The sequence below is a fragment of the Coloeus monedula genome, assembly GCF_965178545.1.
Source record: "Coloeus monedula genome assembly, chromosome: 3".
NCBI lineage: Eukaryota > Metazoa > Chordata > Aves > Passeriformes > Corvidae > Coloeus > Coloeus monedula.
Genome location: NC_138783.1, coordinates 88,478,456 through 88,498,415, shown reverse-complemented (window position 1 = coordinate 88,498,415; position 19,960 = coordinate 88,478,456). Strand labels below are relative to the sequence as shown.

Genomic DNA, 19,960 nt, shown 5'->3' with positions numbered 1-19,960 from the left:
TCACTCTAAACAGATTCAGAAGGATTCAAAATGTCAGCTCAGCTGTAATGACCTTCAGAAAAACTGGGTTTGGATTCTAAAAATGAAAGGCAAAGTCATGCATGTCATGTTTTAGGAGTTCCTGCCTCAGAGAAGACAGCAGAAAAAGAACATGGAGAAATACCAGGCCAAGATGGCAAAAGCTGGCACTGGTGAGGGTCTTGCTCCAGCTGTGATTGATTGTTGGTATTACCTTTCAAGAGTCACATGCTGGGACAGTGCTAGAGGACGGCCTGGGTGACCATGGGAATGCACTTGGTTTAATGCAGCTATGGTAACCATAAAAACACAAATCTCATCCTTCCTTTGAAGCAGAGTCAGAAGAGTGGCAGGGGCCCTGCTGAAAGGCGACCCTCTAAATCTTTTCAGCCAATTCTTTGGCCAGCCTAAAGCCAACGCTGACCAGGCTGTCAGCTCCCAGCACTAGGGAAGGCCCCTGTCAGTATTAGAGCATGAGCAGAATGCTTTGACACTGTGAGACTGATGATTGCTTCCCAGCACTCCCTTGGGATTGAAGAGATTAATTGTTCCTATTTCACATTTAGATAATGTCTTATTTCAAAAAGCACCTTTTAAAACTGAGCACACTATAGGCTGCAGCTACATACCATCAGGTTAATTACACTGTATGCCCCACAGGGGCCTCGCTAGCGGGGGATCTTGCTTCGTTATTCATGCCCACATTTGTGCCTCACTTGTTTGCCAAATTGTATCCTTGTCTATAAAATCCCTAAACATTTGCTGCAGGCACGAGATCCGCTTTTGTAACAGCTCCAGCCCCCTCAGACTTGTGCCTTACTATCTCATGGATAAGGGGAGAAGGACTGGGGCAGAGATCCAGGGGAGATCCCTATAGGAAACAGATTTTCCCACCCTTGATTCTGGGGAGGAGAGGAGCAGTCACTTTGCACCTGGAAACACTGCGAAGCAGCAGTAATCTTGCTTTCTGCATACTGTCACCTTTACAACAGCTGCTGTGCTGGTTTTTTAAGGCTCTGACAGATAAGGAAGTAGGGCAGGCATTCCTCTTCCTATTCCTTGGTTAGCCTTCTAGCATGTTTTTTTGAAACATGGCAAATACTATGACATTTTTCAGTTGCAAGGAGTCAGGGTGGGCTCTCCCCCTCCTCTCTCCATTCTATTTGTTTTGTGGTTCTATACCCACCTACAAAAAGCAACCTATCCTGGCAACTCTGAAGGAGGAACACACTAATTTTGAACTCATGATCCTCTCTGGAGGAAACATTCCTTATATTCCTGGACACTGGTTACACTGAAGCAGTCGTTATAGTTGGGTTCCTTCACCCCAACTACAATACAAACATGTCTGAGGTTATTGGTGTGGGTGGGTGTGAAGGAATATGCACGCATGGAAGCAGTCATAAAAGTGAAGATGTTACTGTTAGCAAAACACAGCAAGCGGTCAATGATCACCAAGTTTGGATGTAAAGGAGGAAATGTTGATTTCTTCGCTAAGTTAAAACACAGAAGGAACACATCTGACAAAAATAGCTGGAAATGGTATTACAATGGCCAACAACATTGGTGAAAACAGATCTATAAACTAAAGCAGTGCATCTCAGTTGCAATGTTTATTTGCTTATTTACTGATTAAGTAGCACCTCTGTTTATGTGTTTCGTTCACCCTCATTCCAGGTGGGATCTCAGCCTATAATGCAGGAGTTAACACTGTCCAGACCTACAACAAAACGGATATCAGCAAAATACTATGCCAATGATGTGGCTGCAAGAGCCAGGTTTTATAAGAGATCTCTGAGTAATGATTAGATTTAGGCCCTGGTTGCATACTTTGCTTCTAATTAAAAACATTCTCCCCCAGAAACAGTTAGAATGGGGGAGGACAATGGAGCCAGGAACAAGTACAAGCTTGCAATGGGTTTTTATTCAGAGTTTTCATCTGTGCCTGCAGTTTCTCAAGCAGCAGATTAATGCTGCAAGAAAGTTGTAATGCTACTTAACAAGATCTTATCTGCCTTACATTTAATCTGTCAATACACGTCTAACAGCAGTACAAAACAGCAGTGCTGGCTGTCGAGAGAGGCTGAGCTGTCCCTGTCAGAGGCTTTCAAGGCCCACTGGACAAAGCACCGAGCAACCTCATCTGACCTCAGTGCTGGCCCTGTGTTGAGCAGGAGGTTGGACTAGAGACCAAAAAGGCACCTTCCAACATGAATTTCGCAATCATCTTAAGCCAGTCTGTTTGTTCCCTACACAAAAAGGCAACGTCTCTTATCTGTGTTTCATAAAGATCTACATGGAGCATTACAACGCTCCATTAGTGAAAGGATGTGGACACACACTCTGTTTGTGCACCCTGCTGGTTCAGGTTTTAGTGTCGAGAGCAAATCTTTAGAGAATGTATGCTTATACAGAGAAGGTTTGGGATAGTAGACTAACTGCGTGAGAGTGGGGGCCCTTGGGGAAAATACTATTTCAGAAACACCCAAACTTACACATATATGAAAAAGTTTAAAAAAATACAGTTTTCTTTTTCATTGGAACTGTCAGCTTGTCAATTAAGTATCTCTTTAAACATCTCTTGTAGCTGAATCTTACCCAGAAACAACATGTACTATTTATTTTCCTTTCTCTCTATGTGGGAGCCTGCTATTAGCTCTGCTTTGGCTTAGATAGTTTATCAGACACTTTTTAAGCAGTGAACGGTACCAAGCAAGCTTTTTTATTAAGACAGTCCCTCCGGGAGACCCTGCAGCACTTTTGCAAGCGGCAGCGTCAGAGATCCATACGCATACCCATACACAGACGGTGTGGGATGGAGCTGGCAGGGCCCTCTGCTGGAGGCTCACCAGGCTGCAGTGCCGCGGACACGAATCCCGAATGTGCATGGCAAGGCTTAGCCAGCCTGGCTGTGGTGCTCTGGGACACCGATCCTGGCACAAGTCTTATTATTTGCTACCCACCAGCAACAAGATCCATTTGCCTAATTTTTTGTGTCCTAGTACTTGCACCATCTCTTTAAAGAATGCCCTGTGCCTTAGATGCACTACACGTCCTTCAAAAGGGCTCAAATTCCACCTTGTACCTCCCTGTGGGAATATGATCAACACCTCACAAAGACTGCAGTTATAGCACACTGCAGCACAAGATGCTGTGCAGATGCTGGAAGAAAGGAGGGAGGCAAAAAAAGCAACATTAATTTATCTGCTTCACCTTTTCCATGCTATTTTATTTCAGCTCAAATTCTTGTTTCTGCCTTCAGCCTGGCCATAAGGGCCATTACAGTCCTCAATGCCACTACCATGGCCTATCCTTTTCCCTCTGCACAGTGCCTCCAGCTTTTATGTCCCTGTACTGATATACCTATTCCTTTGAACTCCTACCAGTGTTTACTCTTCTCTGCAAGCAGGCAGCAAGGATAAACACTAATTTTCAGGGACTGTATCCCTCTGATCTTTTCACAACATGCAGTCATTAAGATTAACTCCTCTTCAGTGTGTCTAATGTGGGAGAGGCTCACAGCATGTTAAACTACATAGTTTATACTGCCTGGAATGCAACTACTTTATCATTTGATACAGCGGCAGCTTGCAAACTTTGGCTGCAGCTCTTAAAACTGTAAATGAAACTACGCACGCAGTAGTATTTTCTAAGCTTGCAGCCCATAATTCTAACTCACATCAGAGGTATGCTTCAGGGTCCCTACATTTTTAAAGTCTGCAATTTTAGAACAGGAAAAGCATTAACCTTCACAGACTGCAGCCTTTAGGCTATTCTTATTGAACGCTTAGGATCAGCGGATACATATGAAGACAGCAGGTTTCCTGAAAGACAAATTTGACAACTGACCAAGATGTGAATAACTCCTGTTACTCCCAAATGGAGAGCTCACCTACCTTTTAAGCTACAGAAGAAGCCAGATGACAGATTGGTTGCTAACAAATGAATGTGACATCCGGATAACCATGGTAAATCACTCTCTGTGCATAGCTAGTCAGTTCTCATGTGACTACAAAACAGAGGGCTTTTCAATTCCAATTCCCTCCTTTGTGCAGTGAAAGTCCTGCAGTATTGCTGTAAATCTTTACTGTTAGCTGTGAAATGTCCTCACCATCATTAGCTAGATCTATTCTACTCACTTCTCTGCTTATTTGACTCTATAAATAAAGTTCTCTAACAGCCATAAACTGCAGCAATCTAGCCACAAAATTAAAACACGAAGACAGAGAGCCTATAATTCATTTAATATCTCATGTACCTATTAACAACATTGAATTTCATATCTGTACACCTGCAATCCTTCTTTAAGCATCAGTGTCACCTTTGCCATTCCTACCAGAGTAAGAATTTTTAGAATTTCATACACAAACTCTTAACTGGGGATTTAAAATATTTATTTTATAAAATCTAAATCCAACCAGCACATCTCATGACTTAATTTCTTTCTGCTCCACAGGTTTCAGGCGCTTTTTAATGACAAGCTCTCCCCTGGTTGTCAGAAAGGTGCTGGACACTTCCTCTTCTGTTGGCAGCCCGTGGGGTAGTTTCAGTGGTTGTACTCTACAGGCAAAAGAGTCTGCTTAGTGAAGTCCTGTGACTAGAAGAGAGTTACATTAAATGTTCTAAATTTACCAACAAATAAACAAACAGTTAACAAACCTTATTAGATGTTTAATAACTTTCAGTCTGGAATTCACGGAAGGGATATTTTTGTGCAGTCTTGGCTGATGTGCCTACGTAAGGGAAAAAACAGATTTTACAAATGTGTTGCCAAAACCCAAATCTTTGTTCGCTGAATTTTGCACGCTACCAGTAAAAAAATAAATCACATTTGAAAATCTAAGATTTAGAGAAGTGTCATGCATCAAGAACACACAAAAACATATGCAATCAAAACCTGACTACAGTAAAATTACAATTTCAGCTTTATTCCTATTCCATTATAAATGTATTTTTCTTCCAACTGTTAATAATAGTGTAAATGAACAAGAGTTTAGGAACAAAACTGCTTCCTTCAGTTATATCTTACATTGCTCAAGCACACATTTTTTTTCTCTGTAATGTAACACTGACTAGACAAATCTTTCCAGAATGCGCAGTTGGCCTGAAAAACTTGGATAAACAGATCTTTGACACAAACTTTTAGAGTCTTGAATTTGGAAGCCTTTTCATTGATAAATGAGTTTTATTTGCCTTCCTACAATATCTGAATAATATGACCCACAGAGAACTGAATTCATAGTATTTACAAACCTATTTCTATTATTTTAGAAGAATTCTCAGGGTAAAGTTCTCCTCAGGCAATGCAGCACAATACCACACAGAGATATTCTGAATTCCCGCTCAAAGCACATTTTTCACAAACATTCCCCTCAGCTCCTAAACACATCATCAGCTTCTCAGATTGCCTTACGGCTGCTATAAATGTAATTCTGGTTTGTGACTGCAAAACTGAGGTCCTTAAAAAGCCCACCACCTTAGTGCTACATTTCTGACATACACGACAAGCATAAAGAACAACAATCATACTTTATCCAGTCCCAGATCACGTATTATCTTCTTTTCCCAATATGGGCGACCGATGACACTTTTTATTCTAGTAATAACGTGGATTTTGTGGGGCTCCTCAGGGTCACCTCCATACTTTTCATGATCTCCAGGCCGTGGCTGAAATACCTAGAATAAAAAGTTCACAAAATCAGAGGTTTTTTCCCTAAATATCTATTCTATAGTTAACTACTGTCTAAAACATACTTCAACTTTGGTAAAAATTCTTACATATATTTTTCTTTTCAGGTGGTCAAAGCACCAACAAAGTGATCTCAAATTTAGCTTTTATAATATGAAGTCAAACACACTTTCATAATGGTTTGCTGATAAATACAGTAACACTTGAGCTTGGCCCCACAAATGCACAGAAATACAAGGACAACACCCTATACCAGCACAACACCTAATTCACGTTAATTTTATCAGGGAGCCTGTGCTCAGCCTCTAGATGGCAAGTTTTTCCACAGGCTTTAAGAATGCTTTTAAGGAAAAGAGTCAACCGATACCAGATGGTATCTTACAAAAATAAACTAGAACTGTAAATGGAAAAATGTAAAGTGCAAGTCAAGCACATACCGAGTCTGGAATTCTCGACCTGGTAAAGAGACAACGAACCCACGCCGGGGACGCCATCCCTTCCATCCTCCTCCCCAGCATCTGCAAAGAGAGGAGGGCATAAGTCATCTGCGCTCTCCTTACAGCTCTGAATAGTCGTAAACACACGACGATACAGCTATGAGTCCCAGCCCCACCTGGATCCCCACCTTCCCAGCGGCTGCGGAGCCCCGAACAGGATCCCCAACTGGATCAAATCCCACGAGACACCACTTGGATCCATCCCCTCGCCGGAACGCCATCCGGATCCCCACTTTCCCGGAGGCTGCAAGCCCCAGCCCCAGCGGGATCTCTCCACGGATCCCCACCTGGGTTTCCCCTCCCCCCGGACCCCCACTTGGATTCCCCCCACACACGCCATCCCCACGCCCCGATCCTCACCTTCCCAGCGCCTGCGAGCCCCAGGCCCGCCCGGCCTGCCCCGGCCGCCATCTCGGCGCGCACCCTTCGTTCCGGCCGGACAGCGGTGTCGCGGCACTTCAGTTCCGAGGGGGCGGAAGGACAGCGGTGTGACACGCCCCCTCTGTTCCCCGCCCAGTTTCTGTTTCCCGTCCCGCTGCCCGTCGCCATCCCGGTCCGTGTCCCGGTCCGTGTCCCGATCCGTGTCCCGATCCGTGTCCCGGTCCGTGTCCCGGTCCGTGTCCCGTCCCTGCCCATGTCGCGGGCGCGGAGCGATGGCACTGCCGCGCTGGAGCGGGCCGGGGCGGAGACGGTGAAGCGGGCGGTGCAGCTGGACGAGGCGTCTCGGTTCCAGGAGTCGCTGGTGTGTTACCAGGAGGGCATCGACCTCCTGCTGCAGGTGGTGAAAGGTACCGGGCTGGGCACCGCCGTCGGGGCTCGGGGTGGCCCTGGGGACACGCGAGCCGCGTTGGACCCTGGCGGCCCGCGGGAGGGAGGGGGAGCTGGTGGTCTCCTCCCGGGAGAGCCGGACCAGGCAGGGCTGGGGAGGGCCGGCCCCTGTGTTTAACTGGCCCATGACTTTTTTGATTCACAGCCACGGCAGATGAGGCGAAAAAGCACCGCTACCGGCAGAAGATATCCGAGTACATGACCAGAGCCGAAGACATTAAAAAACACATTGAGAAAGAGAAACAAGGTATAAATACCTGCATGGGGGATACCAAGAGGAGGGAGTCAGGCCCTTTCCGGTGGTGCCAATCACCAGGACACGAGGCAAGGAGTGGAAACTGATGCACAAGGAATTCCACCTGAATATGAGGAAGAACTTCCTTACTGTGGGGCTGACGGAGCACTGCAACAGATGGTCCAGAGAGGGTGTGGAGTCTCCCTCTTGGAGATACCCAAGAACCGTCTGGACACACTGTGCCCTGTGCTCTGGGATGACCCTGCTTGAGCAGGAGGTTGGACCAGATGTTCCACTGTGGTCCCCTGCAGACTGACCCGTTCTGTGATTCCATGAGCTGTGGTGTACTCCATGTACCCATTTGCTTTTAATTGTCTGTTGGTATGTGAATGTTTGATGGGCGAGGTGGTTTAACACGGAAATTATGTCCTGACCTTTACTTAAAAAGAGACTTACTTTCCTTTCAGATGGCAAATACCATAAACAGATCAGGATAGAAGAAAACGCAACAGGTTTTGGCTATGAAAAGCTTTTCCGTGAGTACCTCACTGAGATTGTTTCTGAAGTTTGGGTGGAGGACCCGTACATTCGGCAGGTTCATCAGGTAGATACTCGGTGTAACTGATACAGATGTAGCCACTACAGAAATGCTGAGCTACTAAATTAAAAAAAACTTTTTCAGTTGTATAACTTTCTACGATTCTGCGAGATGCTAGTTAAGGGGCCGTGCAAGGTGAAAACAATCCACCTCCTCACTTCCTATGATGTGGTAAGTGTCTAGATTTTGGGTTCTATTTCCCTATACTCAGGTGATGTCACATGCAAAACAAAATATAAAAATACAGACTTATTCCTACTTACCAGAACTTGTTAGGCTCAGGCTCTGATGCTTTCAGCAGAAAACACAGATTAAGAGAAAAATAAAAATGTGATAGTTGAACATAAGTAATTTTTTCAGTTCAGAGTTTTCTCATAACTCTAACAAATTCTGGGTAAGCAGAATCTTAAACTGAAATTTCTGTGAAAGTTTTGTTGTGGAAAATGTCATAAAGACCAAAGCATCTGTTGAGACAAGGGTTTTTTTGCTCTTCCAACAGCTGTATTTGTCATTTTAGAGGCTTTCAGAAGAGAGCTGAAATCTCTCAAGCTATCACTGCACTTATTTAAACTATTACTGCACTTATTTTGGCTCAAATACTACATATCTAGTTTCAAAGCACTGAGAGTGAGCTCCTCCTCCACATCCCTTAGCAAATATACCTGGTGTCTGTCTGCTTTTTATCCTGCCTTTGAAACTGTAAATTTGCCTTCACCCAAGTTACTTTCTTTTGGTTTACTTTGATACTAAAAAGGTTTTGTTTGTGGGTTTAAGAAGAGGTGACCAGAAGTAGAACATACAGTTAAAAAAACCCCAAACCCCATCACGTTATTTTCACTTTTGATAGGGTAGTGGGAGGAGTCAGCAGTTGAGTGTCTTGGAAGAAATAAAACAGTCATTGAGTAATTATGGAGTAACACTGAATATTGACTTTTCATCTTCAATACACGATCGAGAAATCAGGTGAGTGATATAAAAAATGAGCAAATTCCAGTTATTTGAAGACATACTATTTAACCCTAACTTTTGAGATAATTACAGCTGTGGTTAACAAAGTAAAAGGCAGTGGCCCTCACTGGATGAAATCAGCCCTCGATAGTTCCACATTTTCTAATTGTGAATATATTAGTTGTCTCTGTACAGAATGGTGTCTTCTGTGGTTCACACAGGTATTGGTGACACTAGGAAATAATTGTGATTGAAACAAGGTGCTTGTGCATCACGTGGATGTAACCTTTTTATCCAGTGTACTCACAGCCTTCAAATTTGTGCATTTTTAAAACAGATTCAACAATGGGTGGATGATTAAGATTGGAAGGGGTCTTGATTATTTTAAGAAACCAAAGGTAAGGATGCTTTGACTTTTTAAATTAACTTAAAATGAGCTCTTCTACAATATATGCTCACCATGTAAATTCTGTTCATTTCTGCAGGGTCATTTCAGCATTGGATACTGTGACTTTGACTTGAGACCTTGTCATGAAACAACAGTGGATGTCTTTCATACTAAATACACAAAGAAAACATGATCAGAAATGACTGCTTTTAATAAGTGTTTTCATAAGCATAAAAATGTAAAGACTGGAAGGTGTTGCTTGAGTCCAACTGGTTGCCCACAGAAGCAACTCTTTGGAGTACTTAGTGGAGCACAGCTTTTATAATCTATAGGTTTAAGAATATTTGAGACTTTTCAGTCTGAGACAACACAACTACATGATTCCTTCACTGTACTTCTGTAATCTTAATTATTGCAATCCATGTCTAAATTTTATCTTGATTTCATAACAGACCTTCAGTATTGTCTTTCAAAGGTCTCTTTACCGCCATTTTTATTTTTACTGTTGATTTTGTCTTGAGCCAGTTTTGGATTTTATATCTTTAACTGACTACCTCACAATCATTGGAAGCTGGGCTGCCACATGGCCTCTTTTATAAGCAGTCTTATTTATTTCCTTTAATTCCTGTATTCTAGTCATGACTACTGTTTTGCTGGGTTTTGGTCAATCCTGTAATACTTTATTTCCCAGACTTTACCAGTAATCCCAAATTTAACATTCCGTTTTCCAAGGTCTTTGCCTACAAACGTGGCAGCGTTCAGTACACAGTCATTTTAGGGTTGTCTTATGTGTCTCTGCATAATGGATTTTGGACTGGGAAGGCTGTAAACACCTGTATTCTCTTCCCTGTCACTCCTGTGTGTTCTTTGATTCTGTGACACATGGTCATATACCTGGTATCTGTCCTTTGCATTACGTGTGGCAAGGATGTGTGATCCTCTCTCAGTCTTACTCTCTGACTTTAAAGTCCAATGACTGCCTTTTCATGCTACTCTCAACTGCAGTAAGCTAATTCCCTACTACTAGGTAGTCCCCTAAAAAGAATAAATTTAAGTTTTTTCAGAAGCTGGATACCCTGAGTAGCTCAGCTGGTCAGAGTATGGTGTGAGTAATGCCAAGGTCATGTGTTTGATCCCTGTAAGGGCCATTCACTTGAGAGCTGGACTTGATCCTTGTGGATCCCTTGCAACTCAGAAAACTCTGTGATTCTAAGCAATATGCTATTTAGAATAAAGACAGAGTCTTCCCTTATCATTCCTTCACCCTTTGGAAACCAGAAGGTATTACCAGAGGAGCTGCTTTTTTTCTTTTATACAAGAGTTCTTTGTTAGCAAGGATCTGCCTAAGTCATACACTCTGACATGAAAAACAGGCAGTGGCCTCTTTTTCAGGTCCCATCAAAATCTTTTCAGCCTCAGGACTGACATGTGCCTTACACTTTCTGCCTTGTAATACAGTAGGCCTCTATATTCTAGTAGCATGTTTATTGCTAGAACTTTTTCTGTCTCCTGTATTTCTTTTTCCTGATGGTTGGTGTTTTCCATTATCTTCTTTTTTTTCTTAATGTGCTATATTATTTAATTTCCTGTCATCTAATGCTGCTATTCTTTTCCTCTTGCCTTTTAACAACAAATCTGTTCCACAGCAATCAATAAGAAATGGAGCTGGTCTTTGCCTTGTTTTCTGGGTCAGTTTGCCAGTGGTCTGCCTTCTTTATCCTTTCTATAATAATGTTTCAGCTTTGCAGTGTTGCATCAGCAGAATGAATAATACATATGCCACAGAGCTGTGTGCTACTAGTCATTGCCCCAGACATTCCATAGGAGCTCCCTTGCTTGCTGCTGTGATACCAAGTTTTTAGTCACTGTTGTGAATTTTATTCAGTTGTGTATAATATATGCCTATTTTTAATGGGAATAAAGGTTATTTTTTATTATTTGTAGCTTCAGTATTCTGTTTGATTTCTTCACTGCATTGGGAAATTCAAGGAAGCTGTGTAATGCCTCATACATCCAGCCATGTTCTGGAGAAGGCTCACTGTAAATACAGTAATTTCCCAAATGTGAAGCTTTGTGTCTTTTAACCTAGTCCAGCAATTTCAAACATAGAGAATCACAGAATTAACTAGGCTGGAGAAGACCTTTGAGATCATCGAGTCCAACCTATGACCTAGCATCACCTTGTCAACTAGACTATCCAGTCTTCTTAAACACCTCCAGGGATGGGGACTCCACCACCTCCCTGGGCAGCCCTTCCAATGCCCAATCACTCTTTCTGTGAAGAATTGTCTCCTGATGTTCAGCCTAAACTTCCACTGGTGCTGCTTGAGGCTGTGTCCTCTTATCCTGCTGCTGGTTGCCTGGGAGAAGAGCCAAACCCCTACCTGGCTACAACCTCCTTTCCGGTATCAATAAACAGCCTGTGTTCTGACCTAATCAAAATTGCATTACACTTATTCTTCAACAACAGGGAAATACATCCTGAGCCTTTCTTTCATAATTTTACTATATATTGAGCTATTATTTTTATTTAGCATTGAAACTGTCACTTCCAGTTCATTATTGCCTTTTAATGGAAAATTTCTGCTAGATGGTAACAGAAGGAACCTCTTTCTCCTAAATATGTATTTGCATTTCCAAAAGTTCAGCTTCGATACCAGTACCCATGGCAGCAGGGACTCTCAGCTTTGTGCCAGGCAGTGCAAGAACAAAGGAGGCACATACAGCCTCTGTCCCAGTTAGCGTCTCCTGCCCTCATCACATAAATCCCAACATTAAACTACCTTCTCTGCTACAGGGCCAATTTGGGATGCCCTCACCATTTTCCTGATTCAAGCAGCAATGATGTCTTGTCAGCAGTGGTTTCAATCCTACACTTTGGGAACATAAGGTGCAGGTAGTGTGAAATTTAATTGTAATATTTAAAAAAAGCACAAGATTGAACAGTTTGTTTTCTACAAGCTGAATTTTTCTCTTACTAGTGAATGTTTTAATTTTGTTTTCAGTACATTAAGTAAAAAAGCAGAAGTTTAACTTCCATTTTCAAAATGCAAGTCACATTAACATTATCATATTCTCACACAGTAGACTCCACCTGCTGTGCAACTCATCATCTTGTGGACACACTCTTAGCAATGTTGTCACAAGTGTAGTGGTTTCGTTTGGGCAAAACTTACTGCCAGTAAGACTCTTGACCAGTTCACTGTACAGTCCTGGTGGCAGCCACTGCTCTGGCAGATCAATGTTACAGACTTCAATCCTTCCATGCTTTACATCCATATTTACTTTAACGTCAAGAACAGAATCTTTATAGGCCATGTTAAGACAAGTGCTAACGCTGAACTTTGGTGTCTTTCCATACACCCATTCCCAGGTTTGTAGTTCTTTAGTTTTGTTACTAATTCCAGGAAGCAGAGTCTCATCAGCTGGATTTATTAAGGTGATATGGTGATCTATTTGGTGTTGCGTAGCATATTCTTTAGCAATGGCATCCAGGAGCATCTCAGAAGTTAAACTAGGATCCTCTTCAAAGAGATTTTTCACTGAGGCAGGCACGCTAGGAGTGGCATTACTCTTTAGCCCTTTATAAGGACTTTTTAGCACAGAAGATAAAACAAACTTATCTGCATTACAGAGTAAGGTACAGTGGTGATAAGCACTTGTCCTTCCCAGCTTTGCAGCAGTGCCTGAGATTTTGTACTGCCTGTCTAGCAAGATGTCGTATCTGTCAGTGACACGTACATCTAACTGGGGTCGCAAGGCTTTCAGTGCCTTCACAACAAGCTTCAGGTTTTCCATTCGTTCATATTTTTTTCGGGTTGTGAAGAAAGTCAAGTTGATATTACCTAAGTCATGGTAAACTGTCCCTCCTCCACTTCTCCTCCTAGCTAGTTTTATATTTTTTTGCCTCAATAGCCTGAGGTTGCATTCCTGCCAGGGATTCTGATGTCTCCCTATTACCACAGCAGGGGAATTTCTCCAAAGGAAAAGGACCTGTTGCTTCTCTAAATCCATGTGGTCATGGATCCAGTCTTCCACAGCTAGATTTTGGTAAACATCATTAGAAACAGACTGGATAATGAGGCCTCCACTAGCTGTGCTCCAGAAGCAAGCTTTTGGAGTTCTGAGGATGCACGACAGCCAAAGGCAGTTCTTTATTGACTGGAGTACCATGTTTTTAATAACTGGACAGCGGATGGAAGGAATGCCTGCTCTGCTAATACTGAATGCGGCAGGAGCGCAGCCGGCTCTTGTGACTGAACTGCAATGCCAGTGGCAGCCATGAGACAGTCATGCACTTCCCACAGAAGCACGCGAGTTCCAAGGCATGGCGCTCCTCCGGTGATGCCGCTCAGACCCTGGCGGGAGCCTCCCAGAACATCCGGGGGTGTCAGGGCAGCTGCTCCTCGCGGCCCCTGGTGCCTGAAAGACCAAAGGAAGAAACGGAATGTGTATTTTCCCCTCACTCAACGCAGCCTTGCTAATGCGGTTTCGCTTTGCGTAGTCCAGCTTTGTTAGGGTTTTCTGCCTTTTTTTCCATGGGGTTCCTGGCGCGGTGTCCCCGCAGCCCCTGGCGCCGCGTCCCCGCCCGCACAGCCCCGCCGGGCGCCCTGCGCTACTCACGGCGGGCAGCGGAGCGGTCCCGGCGCCCGTGACCCTGCGGGCTCCTTGGAACCGGCGGCCTCGGGAGCACCTTCCGCTTCCCGGGTGAGAGGAGCTGGGGGCGGGCGCTGCGCCTGCCCTGTAGCCGGGGAGGAGTCGGGGCGCCGGGCTGGGAGCAAGGCGTGGTGCTCGGGGAGCGCCGGGGTTTCGCCTGTCCCGGCGCAGCCACGGCGCTGGGTGGGGGAGCGAGCTGGGAAGAAGCGAGAATGGCCGGGTTACAGACTCACAGCATGGGTCAGGTTGGAAGGGACCACACTGGGTCTTCTGGTCCAGCCTCCTGCTCAAGCAGGGTCGTCCCAGAGCACGCGGCACAAAGTTGTGTCCAGGATGTTCTTGAATATCCCCAGTGAGGGAGACTCCACACACTCTCTGGACAATCTGTTCCAGTGCTCAGTCACCTTAGCAAAGAAGTTCGTCCTCATCTTCAGGCAGAACTTCCCGTGCATCAGTTTCTGGCTATTGTTTCTTGTCCTATTGCTTGGCACCTCCGGGAAGAGCCTGGCTTCATCCTCTTCACACCTTCACTTCAGATACTTAGGGGCATTGCCCACAATATTTACAGCGTCTTGGCAACAAGAGGCCAGTGCACAATGCATAAAATGGATGATTTTTCTTGCAAGACCCAGATGTGCAGTTCCTCTCTGCAGGATATTGTGGATGCTAGAAGCTTTTATGAGTTCACAAGACGACTGAAAGGGTTAACACAAATGCACAGAGACTTTTGAAATAAACAGAAACTCTCTATAATGCTCGTGAAGATATAGAAGCTAAATGTTGATAGCATAATTCGTTAACAAGCTGGAAGGTGATCAAGACTAGATGTATTGCCGGCAGCAGATTGTCTTCAGATTTGCATTTAAGCCATTCTTAAAGTCGAGCAGACCTCAGCTACAATTCTTCTTCAAAAGCCGTTGTCTGTGCTTAAGCTCACACCATGAGACAATGTTCAGTGCTAGCTGAAGTTTTTTATCCACAGTATTATCCCTATGGACAAATATGTGGTGTATTTCTCTCGTTCATGGATGTGTATTTCTAAAAGGTACATTGCATGTCTTTGTCTTCCATTCTGCCTTAAAAGAACTGTGTGGCTGTAGTAGGGCAAGTAAAAAGTAAGAAACCATCATAACATGTGTGCTGGTGGTGATTAGTGAGAGAAAAGGCTCTAAAAGGAACTTGATGTGATGTGTGTGCCAGCAACTGGAATGTTGTACTGTCATATTAAAAAAAAAAAAAAGTTGGTAATTTTTTTAAGCAATTTGAAATGGGCATAACTTTTCACTGAATTAGACTGGTGATAATTTTTCACTGGGGTGAACTATTCTGTAATGTACAAGGTAAAGAGCATTTGGACTTTGTCCATAAAAATGTGCTGGAAATCAACGTTGAAGGCAGTTGACAAAATACAAAAGTGAACCCGTGCAGTCTAGCACTGGTCAGAAGTATGGAAATGCACCTTGTGAGACATCTGATGTTAGTAAAACCCAAAGAAAATGTGGGACCATTTGTTTCCATTCTGTCACTTGATTCTTGAACATTTGCAGTGTGTCATTTTGCCACGGGGTGTCCCTAAAAACCTACTGTGAGCTGTTGCACTCTGTTTTTCTAGTCAAAAACTGTTTTCATAGTTAGAACCATCATTTGCCAAAAAATGTAAAGTGCAGAATACTAGGTGGACATAAAAATGTCATGGGTCTGTTTCTGATAAGCTGAAATACACATGCAACAATAAATGCTTTCCTATTGTTGAGGACAAATCCAGCAAGATAATTAGAAATATTCTGACAATAAAAGTATGAATTTGTAAATGCACAGCATGATTTATTTATCTCTTCTGGATTGGACGTTTAAAAATTGTTTATGTTCCTCCTACTATTGTATAAATCACGTATCTGTAAAATACAGCAATTATTATTTTCACTTTTGAAAACAATCCTGTGTATGAATTTAATTTCTTCTTTGATCAACAAAGCATTGTTTGGTATACAAAAAGCAATGCAACTGCTCTGCACAACATTAACCAGCATTAAGATATAAAAGATAACTCATCATATGTCCCTTAGAGGATACCTTAGACATACCAGAACAAAACCAATTTAAAATGTATAATGCCACTCCTAAAATGAATTTTTACACAGAGTAATTCTGTTAAAGTTAGGAAAACATGAAATGCCCTTTTCACATCTCTTTTGGAGATAAACATGATAATGCAGAGTCTTCTCTTCCACCTTGCCAAAATCTGAAAGAAAGATCTACAAGAAATCCAGGATGGGGAGAGGGAAAAGAAAACAACTTGTTTGTCTTGCTCTGTTTCTGGAAGTTAAAATCTTCCAATTTGTTTTCTGGCTTTAGGTGGGGATTGTATTTCAGAGGTGTTATTCACTCCTCATGTCTGAAAAGGCGAGCTGTATCCATGAGTGCTTAATAGTGGCTGCTTGCCGAAAGACCCCATTATTCACCCTGCACTGTCTCCAGAATATAAAACCTGTGCTAGTGGCTAGCAGGGAAGAGAGGACATTTTGTCTAGTTTCTCACCTTGACTTTGGGAATACCTAAAGCAGCCTCTTTCAAAGGCTGTTTATATCCTTGCCATGAAGAGGCAGTAGGAGTCACTGGGATCACAAGGCCTCCTTACCCTTTTTGCATCACTTTCTTCAAAGGCACCAGTCTGCTTGTTCCTGTCTGTGCTGTTCCAGGATGAAGATATGTGCTGCCAGAGGTACTGTAAATAAGAACTCTTATCTTGGGATATAAGAAAACATAAGAAGTAATTTCTCTCAAATGATTTTGTTGGTGGAATAAAGAAAAGCATAATTAGCCTCGTAATACTCTGAGGTTTTAACTTCACAGTGTTTGTAAACCAGTAATAATGTTAGTCCTGGCATTAAAAATCAGGAATATGTTCAGACTGGGGTTTATTATATATGCAAAGCTAATGTTTGACACTGTGAAGAAAGAAGTGTAGTGCTAAGGGTAATATTTATTCTGGATGATACAACTGGCACATAGTCTTACAAATAGATACAGAAATTAGATGGGCCTTGGATAGAAGATAAGGTTTAATTAAAGGAAGCTATTTTCACAAGATTAAGTCAGTCTTATTTAACACTTGTTTTGTTCTTGTCAGGCCAGAGAGATTGTGTGGCAATTGCTGGAGTTTTCATCTGTAAAAGTGTCTCCTTGGATATTAGTTTCTGGAAGAGATGAACCTAATTAGAGTAGAGGTGTTCAGCTGAGCTGCCTGAGTTCACTGTCAGTCCCGGCTGATCAGCTGTGGCAGTTTCAGAATACCCATCTCTCTCCTGGGGCTGGACTGACAAGACTTGGCTGCTTGGCTCTCTGAAATCTTCTGACCTGTAAGCATTGCTCATGCTGCCTTTCCCTGCCTTTTGCTGAGGCTTTTGCATTAATCACAGGCAAGGCCTATGCTCCATGTGTGGGCCTGGGAAGTTTGGGTTAAAGGTGCTTTAAAAGAATTTTTTAAAAGATTTTCACTCAAAACAGCAATGGGCGGTGTCTGAGTGTGCCAATTTATGATCCATCCCCCTGTTTCCATCCCCAAATAACTATGAAGAATTTAACTGTTATTTGAGGAAGTAACCTTTTTTCTGTCAAGATGTGGAGAGATTGTTGTGTCACTTGAGGAGAAGCTTGGCTTAACTGCCTCCCCCAACAAAAAAGCTCTTCAAAAAGATATGGTAGTAACCGGTCACTCAGTATTCATTTGTACTTAAAACCAAAAAGAAATATGAGCACCTTTCCTTGACTTTAGTAATGTTTATTGAGAAACTGTGCTCTACATAATAAACCTGATACTGAAAGTTGAATTTTCATAGATAAGAGTTATTCAAAAACCTCCCAAGATGAAATCAAGTAGAGAAATAATTAAAATTTCTATTAAAGTAGTGGTCATAAATATTTATATCAGAATTAATGGGGAAAGGGGTTTACTGATAATTTTGTACAAGATTTTACAATGCATCTTTTTAGAAATGTTTTTTAGGAATATTTCTAACCTTTCATTTTATAGAATTTCAGTCATATACATCTGTAGGAACTACAGATATTATGATCATTTTGGAAAGCAAGAGTAAAGAAAATAAAAGTGCAGAGACTGCATGCTTGCTAGAAAGCTATTTAGGTAAGCGGTTGTGCTGTACTGAGCCAGAAGTCAGTATGTCCATTACAGCTCCTTGGCTTCTGTCCTACAGAACTCCTGGCTCAAGGAAATCATAGAGTCACAGAATAGCTTGGGTTGGAAGGGACCTTGAAGACCACCTAGTTCCAACTCCCCTTTCATGGGCAGGACACCTTCCATTAGACCATGCTGCTCAGAGCTCCATCCAGACTGATGCTGAACACTTCCAGGTGTGGGGACTCCACAGCCTTTTTAGGCAACCTGTTCCAGTGCTTCATCACCCTCCTAAGAAGAAGTTAATTCTTCTTGAAAATAAATCATTCTTCCCTATTATCTAATTTAAACCTTCCCTCCTTCAGCTTGAGGTCATTCCCCCTTGTCCTATCATTACATGCCCTGGTGAAAAGTCTCTCTCCAGCCTTCTTGTAAGCTCCCTTTAGATACTGGAAAGTCTCCCTGGAGCCTTCTCTTCTCCAGGCTGAACAACCCCATCTCTCTCAGCCTGTCTTCATAGGAGACGTGCTCCAGCCATCTGATCAGTTCAGTGTCCCTCCTCTGGACTCCTCCAAAGAGGTCAGTGTCTTTCTCTAGCTCCAGACCTGGATGCAGCACTCCAGGTGGGGTCTCATGAGGGCAGAGTAGAGAGGGGAAAATCACCTCCTTTGCCCTGCTGGGCACACTTCTTTTGCTGCAGCCCAGGATGTGGCTGGCCTTCTGGCCTACAAGGGCACATTGCCAGCTCATGTTGAGCTTCTTGTCCACCAGTATCCTTAAGTCCTTCTCCCCAGGGCTGCTCTCCATCCATTCTCCTCCCAGCTTTGTGTCCATGTCACTGACAGATGTTAAACTGCACCAGCCCAGTATCAACCCCTGAAGAACACCACTGGTCTCCACCTGGACATTGAGTCATTGGCCACTTTGAGTGCAACCATCCATCTAATTTTTATCCACAGAATGGTCCATCTTGAAGTCCATATCTCTCCTGATTAGAGACAAGGACGTTGTGCCAGACTGTGTCAAATGCCTTGCACAAGCCCAGGTAGATGACAGCAGTTGCTTTTCCCTCACCACTTACTTTACATCACTGCTGTAACCCCCTTGTAGAAGGCCACCAAATTTGTTGGGTATGATTCGCCATGGTGAAATCATGTTGACTGCCACTAATTACCTCCTTATTTTCCATGTGCCGTAGTATAGTTTCCTGGGGGATCTGTGTCATGGTCTTGACAGATACCAAGGCAAGAGTTACTGGCCTGTATTTCCCTGTGTCTTCCATATTTCGTTTCAAATCAGTAGGAACTTCACCAAATTGCCACAACTTCTCAAATATGATGGATAGTGGCTTAGCCACTTCATCCACCAGTTCCCTCAGGAATGGGCCTGGCCTGGAGGAAAGGACAATACTGTGAGAATGTAATGGTTATATGAATAGCTTTTCCTTCGGGCGAGAGCTGGAGTAGGGGTTTCTAGGAGCTCTTCACAACCATCCAGAATAACCAGATACCTGGAAGAAGACGAACCACCTCCCGGCTTGGCATGCGGAGAGGGGCGTTTGGGAGGGCGCGGCAGCTCGCCGGCCGCTGCCAGGTTCCCAGGGAACGCGGCGGGACGGATGGAGGGAAGGAAGGAGGGAGGAAAGGGGGCGGGTGTTGGGGCGACAGCGGTGATGCCCGGGGCGGCAGCAGACGCCAGTGCTCCTCCTGGCCCCGGTAATGGCCATGAGCGGCTCCCCGAGGCGCCGGAGGGGGGAGCGGAGAGTCGCGCCGAGGTAGCGACCGGCGGGACTCGGTGCGCGCCCCGGGCGGCGGGGTGTGCGGGGGGACCGGGGAGTGCGGGGTGTGCGGGGGGACCGGGGAGTGCGGGGGGCGTGCGGGGGGCCCGGGGAGTGCGGGGGGCCCGGGGAGTGCGGGGGGCCCGGGGAGTGCGGGGGGCGTGCGGGGGGACCGGGGAGTGCGGGGGGCC

The 19,960-nt window shown here is 44.0% G+C and overlaps 3 protein-coding genes across 3 annotated transcripts; 1 reads left to right on the top strand and 2 right to left on the bottom strand.

The window, feature by feature from the left end:
* Window positions 1–4,255: 4,255 nt before the first annotated feature.
* MRPL30 (mitochondrial ribosomal protein L30) lies at window positions 4,256–6,652 on the bottom strand. The gene is made up of 5 exons (XM_082278546.1): window positions 6,565–6,652; window positions 6,145–6,225; window positions 5,548–5,694; window positions 4,678–4,751; window positions 4,256–4,578 (listed from the first exon to the last, which is right to left on the bottom strand). Exons 1-5 carry the CDS (start codon window positions 6,613–6,615, stop codon window positions 4,446–4,448), a joined length of 486 nt encoding a protein of 161 aa, XP_082134672.1. The 5' UTR covers window positions 6,616–6,652; the 3' UTR covers window positions 4,256–4,445.
* Window positions 6,653–6,759: 107 nt separating this feature from the next.
* On the top strand, window positions 6,760–11,098 carry MITD1 (microtubule interacting and trafficking domain containing 1). Its single transcript, XM_082278097.1, has 7 exons — window positions 6,760–6,992; window positions 7,178–7,279; window positions 7,735–7,871; window positions 7,950–8,036; window positions 8,713–8,828; window positions 9,151–9,211; window positions 9,299–11,098. The coding sequence occupies exons 1-7, from the start codon at window positions 6,839–6,841 to the stop codon at window positions 9,392–9,394; spliced, it is 753 nt and encodes a 250-aa protein (XP_082134223.1). The 5' UTR covers window positions 6,760–6,838; the 3' UTR covers window positions 9,395–11,098.
* Window positions 11,099–12,181: 1,083 nt separating this feature from the next.
* On the bottom strand, window positions 12,182–13,902 carry LIPT1 (lipoyltransferase 1). Its single transcript, XM_082278487.1, has 2 exons — window positions 13,825–13,902; window positions 12,182–13,623 (listed from the first exon to the last, which is right to left on the bottom strand). The coding sequence occupies exon 2, from the start codon at window positions 13,372–13,374 to the stop codon at window positions 12,256–12,258; it is 1,119 nt and encodes a 372-aa protein (XP_082134613.1). The 5' UTR covers window positions 13,375–13,623; window positions 13,825–13,902; the 3' UTR covers window positions 12,182–12,255.
* Between the last annotated feature and the right edge of the window lie 6,058 nt (window positions 13,903–19,960).

Bases quoted from the DNA above. Each gene is read 5' to 3' on its own strand.
- MRPL30 (XM_082278546.1), bottom strand. From the start codon at position 6,615: ATGGCGGCCGGGGCAGGCCGGGCGGGCCTGGGGCTCGCAGGCGCTGGG. The intron at 6,226-6,564 runs GTGAGGATCGGG...CTCTCTTTGCAG, and splicing joins GGCTCGCAGGCGCTGGGAAG to ATGCTGGGGAGGAGGATGGA. The intron at 4,752-5,547 runs GTATGATTGTTG...TCCCTTACGTAG, and splicing joins GTGATCTGGGACTGGATAAA to GCACATCAGCCAAGACTGCA.
- MITD1 (XM_082278097.1), top strand. From the start codon at position 6,839: ATGTCGCGGGCGCGGAGCGATGGCACTGCCGCGCTGGAGCGGGCCGGG. The intron at 7,280-7,734 runs GTATAAATACCT...CTTTCCTTTCAG, and splicing joins CATTGAGAAAGAGAAACAAG to ATGGCAAATACCATAAACAG. The intron at 9,212-9,298 runs GTAAGGATGCTT...TCATTTCTGCAG, and splicing joins ATTATTTTAAGAAACCAAAG to GGTCATTTCAGCATTGGATA.
- LIPT1 (XM_082278487.1), bottom strand. From the start codon at position 13,374: ATGGTACTCCAGTCAATAAAGAACTGCCTTTGGCTGTCGTGCATCCTC.